This window comes from Octodon degus, unplaced genomic scaffold (genome assembly GCF_000260255.1).
Source record: "Octodon degus isolate 3935 unplaced genomic scaffold, OctDeg1.0 scaffold00011, whole genome shotgun sequence".
NCBI classification, from domain to species: Eukaryota; Metazoa; Chordata; class Mammalia; order Rodentia; family Octodontidae; genus Octodon; species Octodon degus.
The window spans coordinates 7,632,795-7,639,103 of NW_004524587.1; the positions used below are offsets into that span (position 1 = coordinate 7,632,795).

Genomic DNA, 6,309 nt, shown 5'->3' on the forward strand with positions numbered 1-6,309 from the left:
ATTTATTTATTTATTTATTTATTGGTGGAACCAGGGATTGAACTCAGGCCCTTGCGCTTGCCAGGGAAGCGCTTATTCCACTGAGCCATCTCCCCAGTCCCTTAGATACTTTAAAATGGTAAGATACATTGACTGAGTGTGGTGGTGCATCCCTGTAATCCCACCACTCACAAGGCTAATAAGGCAGGCAGGAGGATCATTTGTGAGTTCGAGACCAGCTTGGGCTACAAAATGAGCCAAAGCCAGCCTGAGCTCCATAATAAGACCATCTCAAAAAAAAAAAAAGTAAGATACAGCAATGCCAAGGATCCATATTTGATCTGACCACGCACCAGCTTTCCTTAGACCTCTGGATCCCTCTGAGGGGTTAGTGAATTAAATGGGAGACCAGAAGCCTGTGTGTGTGTCTCGCAGCTGCACAGGCCCTCTCCCAGGGTGGTCACCGTGTATCGTATCCTGGGCTCCAGTCCTTGCGTGTTTGTGTGTGTGTAGATTTCACAAGTGACAGATCTGATGCGTTTACTAAAGCCCTCTCCACAATGACCTTCCCTTTCAGGAAGTGTTAAACATGCTGAAGGAAAGCAAGGCAGACATCTTTGTGGACCCTGTTCTTCACACAGCATGTGCCCTGGACATTAAGCACCACTGTGCAGCCATCACCCCCGGCCGCGGGCGCCGTAAGTCCCTGTGCCACTGAGCCCTGGCTGTGTTCTCTTGGAAGTTGTAACTTCACTGCCCAGTTGCAGGCAGCAACCCCTGGAGGACAGGTTCCTGCTGCTAAAACTTGGCCTTTGAGGCAGAATGAGTTTAGGAATAGCCCTGCAAGTTTGAAGTGATGTAGCCCTCACAACTAAGGATTTGGTAAAGGGCAAAAATTGTTACTCTTTTTTTTTTTTTTTTAAATTGAGTTACTCATTAAAGAAGCAAAAAGTAAGTATAACCATGGCTGTTTCCCCCACCCTGGCCCAAACTGAGTTTCCCTAAGAGCCTCAGAAGGCACAATAGGCCGCTTATGTGAGATGGGAACCCAGCGAGGTATAAAAGTCGTTCTGAGCCCACTGTGCCCAAGGAAAATAAGAGAGGTCTCACCTGGCAGTTGCATCCCACCCCTCACCATGTGGGACCTGCATGAAGTTCCCAAGAATAGACTCAACTTTCTTGAGTCTTAATAGTTGTTGGATAGTTGGGGATCCTTCTCCCTGACAGAGGTCTCTGTCCTGCACAGTTGCAGACCATTCTCCCATTTCCTCCTACAGAAATGTCCTGCCTCATGGAGGCCCTGGAGGATAAGCGGGTGCGGTTACAGCCCGAGTGCAAAAAGCGCCTCAATGATCGGATTGAAATGTGGAGTTACGCGGCCAAGGTAAGGACCAGGAGGGTCTCTAGCGTGGCCATCCCGTCTGTCAGTTTCTGTCTTTTACAGGGACTTGTTCTTGTCCTTGCTAGGGAGACAAGCAATAGGCTTGAAAAATCAGTCGGTGAGCCTTTAAAACTCCCTGGCTAGGGCCCGGTGTACAGGCCGGTGGTGAGACACATCACGCACGTTAAAAAAAAGAAATCCCAGCGTTGTTGGCTTATTTCTATCATTTTACACAGCCTTTGGGAGACCAAGTGCATAGCCGGCCTAGGCCACAGAGGAAGGTGAGGTAACAGGAGCTTCAGGATTTGTGGAGCACATGCCTGCAGGCCAGGGGGAGAGCCATAGACAGCGCTATGCGTATTGCTTGTAGTTCATAAAACACCCACTGGAACCTCAGAGTCCCGTGATGTGATGTAAGTAGGGTGATTATTTCCTCGCTTTACCATGGAGGACAGTGATGTCAGAGGTTATGGCTTCCCCTTGGTCCCTTGGGGTTTTAGATCCATACTTCTTCTTTTTTTTTTTTTTTTTTTTTAATTATTTATTTAGTGTGTGTGTGTGTGTGTGTGTGTGTGTGGCCAGCTTAGCCCACCAGGGGGCGGGGCTGGCTGGCATGTGGTGCTGGGGGATTGAACCGCGGTCCCTGTGCTTTGCTTAGCTTAGCTTGTTCTAAGTAGGTGCTCTAGACCACTGAGCCATCTCACCAGCCTAGATCCATACTTCTGTATCAGCTCAAGACAGTGATCTGCTCCATGGCCAGTTTTGTCACTCAGCTGGTCCAGGTCGAGGTAACAAGCTAACCTGCACCAGCCAGGTATAGTGGGATGTGTCCAGCTACTTGGGTGGTTGAGGCAGAAGGGCCATGCAATCCTCAGAGCTCAGCAAGACTGTTGAAAGAAAGGAAGAAAAAAGAGAGGAAGAAAAAGAAAAGAACGATCAAGAGCTCAGAACAAGACTGTCAAGGAAGGAGGGGAGGGAGATAGGTGAAGAAGAACAAGGCTCGGGGGAATAACCAGAGAAAGCCCTGGCGCCTCATAGAAGGGACGTGCAGGGAGGACCATACTTGTGTGGGTTTCACAGAAGCCAGCCCCACTGCCCCTGCACTCTCCCTCCAGGAGAAGAAGTCCCCCTGGAAGCAGCAGACAAACCCTTTATTGCCCTTTCTCCTCATGCTGGTTTCTGCTCCTTTTCACCACTTCCTGGGGCCGAGGGGCTCAGTGTATGCTTTGTTCTGTGCTAGAATTGCAGGTCCTCTAACCTCGCTAGCCCACATCTGCCAGCTGTGTTCCGTGTACATTGGAGTGAGGGCATTTTCTGGTCCAGACCCTTCCCAAGTACCCTGAGGCTCCAGAAAATACTTTTTTTTTTTGTTGTTTTTTTTTTGTTTTTTTTTTGTATTTAGTGCAGGGTCTCACTACACAGATCAGACTGGAAACTCCTGTTTTCAGTCTCTCAAGCACTGGGATTACAGGCATGTGCCACCATGCCCAGTCTCAATTGCCATCTCAGCTCACCCCTGGGGCAGGGCCTGCACGGCACACCAAGGATTGAACCCCAGTCCCTGCATCTGTGTAAGCAAGCACTTTAATCTTTTTTTTTTTTTTTTTTTCCAGAAGGCTAGGAATTGTGTGTGTGTGTGTGTGTGTGTGTGTGTGGCCAGCTCAGCCCACCGGGGGGCGGGGCTGGCTGGCATGTGGTGCTGGGGATCAAACCACGGTCCCTGTGCTTTGCCAAGCTTGTTCTAAGTAGGTGCTTTAGACCACTGAGCCATCTCTCCAGCCTTTTTTAAGTAATTTTTTTTTTTTTTTTTTTTTTTTTTTGTGGAACCAGGAATTGAACTCAGGTCCTTGAGCTTGCCAGAGAAGCGCTTATTCCACTGAGCCATCTAGGCTAGGAAATTTTTATGGGCAACCAGGGACACAGCCATAAGAGAGGGAAGCACACAGGACTGCAAACTAAAACCCAACAGCTAGCAAAGGCCCCTTGGGCCAGGAACACTGCATACTGGGGGCCTCACAGTCTCTTCACCAGTAAATACACAACACAGGGCAGCCAAGACAGGAGGCAACAGCTCATGTGTCCCAGCTAGTGACAGAATATATACTTCACTAAGAGCGACAGGGTAAGGAGATACAGAGGAGGGAAGACTCATCATTGCCTAAGACGACCACCTCCTCTCAGAGCCAGCCCCAGGTGGAGGACAGAAGACGCCTAGAGTCTTATAGTCAGCTGCTGTCTTCCCATCATTCATCTGTTTGCCACTATAGATGAGCTGCTACTGTTGTGGCAGGTTTCCTTCTTTATCCTCGACATGCTCCTTGATTTACTCCACCTTGTCTGTGGGTTCAGTGTCAATCTCCATCTCCTTTCTGGTCAGTGTATTCACCTTCATTAGCATCTTCTTCCCTGGTTGAGGTGGTGAGCGGATACATTCAGGCACTTTAATCTGTTGAGCTCTCTGGCTAGCCATCCAGAAAATACTTCTGCTCGTGGTCCCAGAACCTTTTGATCCTGGTCCTGCTATAGTAGACGGCACAGAGGTCCTCTGGAGATGGTGTAGAAACAGAGTAAAAAGAGTGCACATGTGATATGTAGGGAGTCGGATCTCGGGGAATGCCTGTCCAGTTTGTGCTTGTACATGGTGATGTAATGGTGAGTAAAGCCAAGAGAGAACACACAACACAATCTCTACATGCCTCTGTTTCACGCAGCAGTAAGCATAGTGAAGAACATAAGTCAAAAGCTACAAGGTCCTGAGTTCAGTCCCCAGTACTGCAAAAAAAAAAAAGTCAAAAGCTAGGAACCCTCATGACCTTCTACCAGTGTTCCAACCCCCACACCCATGCTAGCCATGGGTCCTCATCTATGACTTGGGCGAGATGAGCTTGCCCTTGAGGCTGGGATGAACAGGACACAAGTGGAATCATGGGAGCCCTTGCCCCTGGCAGCTGTGCTCATGTCCAGAGGTTCAAGCGCTGTTCATGTGCCAGCAGAAATGGTCACTATGAAGGAACTGGAGTGACCGTGCCTCTTTGCAGCACCTAAGACTGAACACTGCCAGCTGCCCGCTGTCCCCCAGAGCATCACACTGCTGTGTCTCCTTCCAGGTGGCCCCAGCAGATGGCTTCTCTGACCTTGCCATGCAAGTGATGACATCACCATCAAAGAACTACATCCTGTCTGTGATCAGTGGGAGCATCTGCATATTGTTCCTGATTGGCCTCATGTGTGGACGGATCACCAAGCGAGTGACACGAGAGCTCAAAGACAGGTAGAGCCGCCTTGACCACCAAAGGGACTCCCTGCCCAGTGCCCGGTTTGTACAGCCTTCCTGCATAATGTACCCTTTCACCTCACCCTTCTGCGAGGTGGCACCGACACCCACGGTAGAGCAGCAGCAGGTGCCCACTGATTGTCCCGTCCAGACTTGGCCACGCCCACAATGTCCTCCTCCTCCTCTGCCGCCGCTGTCTGTGCAGTGTCCGCAGCTGGCCACTTTGGTGGTTGCCTTGGCGAACTTGGATTTACTTGCCTGTTGACAGGTCTCTCTCCTGCAGCAAAACTACCAACCGATTCTTCAGAACCAACTCACCTGACCTGCAACTCAAATGCTTTTTTAAAAAAAACTACCAAAAAAGGAAAGAAATTTTTAAAGAAAGAAAAAAAAAATGTATATAGTAACACGCCTCCAGGCTTGACTTGGGCCACAGGGTTATTTCTTCTGTGTAGCTTCGTCAGATGAAAGCAGGACTTGGAGAGGACGCACATGCCCAGTACTCAGTCATAGACGTGTGGCTTATCTCCCAGTAGCACCTTCCGGCCATGCCGGCTGGGGGCTTCACTGGCTAGTGGCTGGAAGCCACGGGCCAGCCTGATGTGGGTCCTGTTTGCTTGCAGCTGTCGCCAAAAGGAGCCACCACTGGTCACAGACCCACGGCCACCAGTATCTCTGATCCTAGCACAGTGCAGTTAAGTCTCGAGCTGAGGGCAGGTGGACAGGGTGGCTCAGAAGTCGGAAGCGGGGCTGCACGTGCGTCTGTAGTGAGAGCCGGATTCTGAGTGTGGGGGCTGGGAGAGCCGCCCCTTCCTCCCCAGACTGCTGTTGGACTGCATGGGTGAGGTCAGCTCTGCTGAAGGTGCCCTTACTTTGGAAAGTCTCTGCCACGAGAGCAGTGACTGAGTGGCAGGGTCCTGGGAAACAGGGTGGAGAAGGCAGGGCCAAGAGGAGAGCAGGGCTCTCACCCACATGGCTTTATTCTCCGGTTGCTGTACAGATCAGAAACAGTGGCTTGTAGAGATCTAATGTGATCTCAGGGGGACTGGTGTCCCACCCAGCCTTCCCGCATGCTCCAGGCAGATTCCAGACAGGTTCCTTCGTGCCCCACATGGAAGGTATGGTGAATGATCACATTAAAAGATGGAGGATTTTCTCTGTTCTTTTATCTCTGTCCATTTGCTGTGTGTACACACCTTAGCAGACACTGGCTAAGTGTGGTACTCTGCTGACTCATCAGCCATTCTGGAATCTGAGCTTTATAGGGGACCTGTTCCTGCCCACCCTCCCCCATCTGTCCTGTGTAGAAGGGACAGGTTTGGGGCACAGGAGGGAGAGGCCTGGGCATATCCGGTTCAGCCTGCCTCACCTTTGGTTGAATTGGGGCCGTGTGTCACAGTGGCTGCGCAGAGGGCAGCATGTACAGTAGGAAATATATTTATATAATATATATTTTATTAGCCTGTTGTCCACAAAGTATTATAAAATCATGTGCCTAAAACTGTCCCAGTAGACCCAGGCCCCTCATGGCGCCCCTCTTCCTCCTACCCACCTGGCACGGCCCACAAGTGCCAGCACCAGAGCGACATCTGTCTTCCTTTAAGTCTGTCCAGTACAAGCTGTGTCCATTGCGGATCAGTGATCCAAATACTCCTTGTCTAGCCTGACTGATGCA

The 6,309-nt window shown here is 50.4% G+C and overlaps 1 protein-coding gene across 1 annotated transcript in view; it reads left to right on the forward strand.

The window, feature by feature from the left end:
- The window catches only part of Glg1 (golgi glycoprotein 1), a 125,395-nt gene extending 119,593 nt beyond the window's left edge, over positions 1–5,802 (forward strand). Inside the window, exons 23-25 of the mRNA XM_004625997.2 lie at positions 557–677; positions 1,257–1,363; positions 4,468–5,802. Coding sequence (XP_004626054.1) covers positions 557–677; positions 1,257–1,363; positions 4,468–4,635 — 396 coding nt within the window. The 3' untranslated portion in view covers positions 4,636–5,802. The remainder of the gene's footprint in view (positions 1–556; positions 678–1,256; positions 1,364–4,467) is intronic.
- Positions 5,803–6,309: the final 507 nt, after the last annotated feature.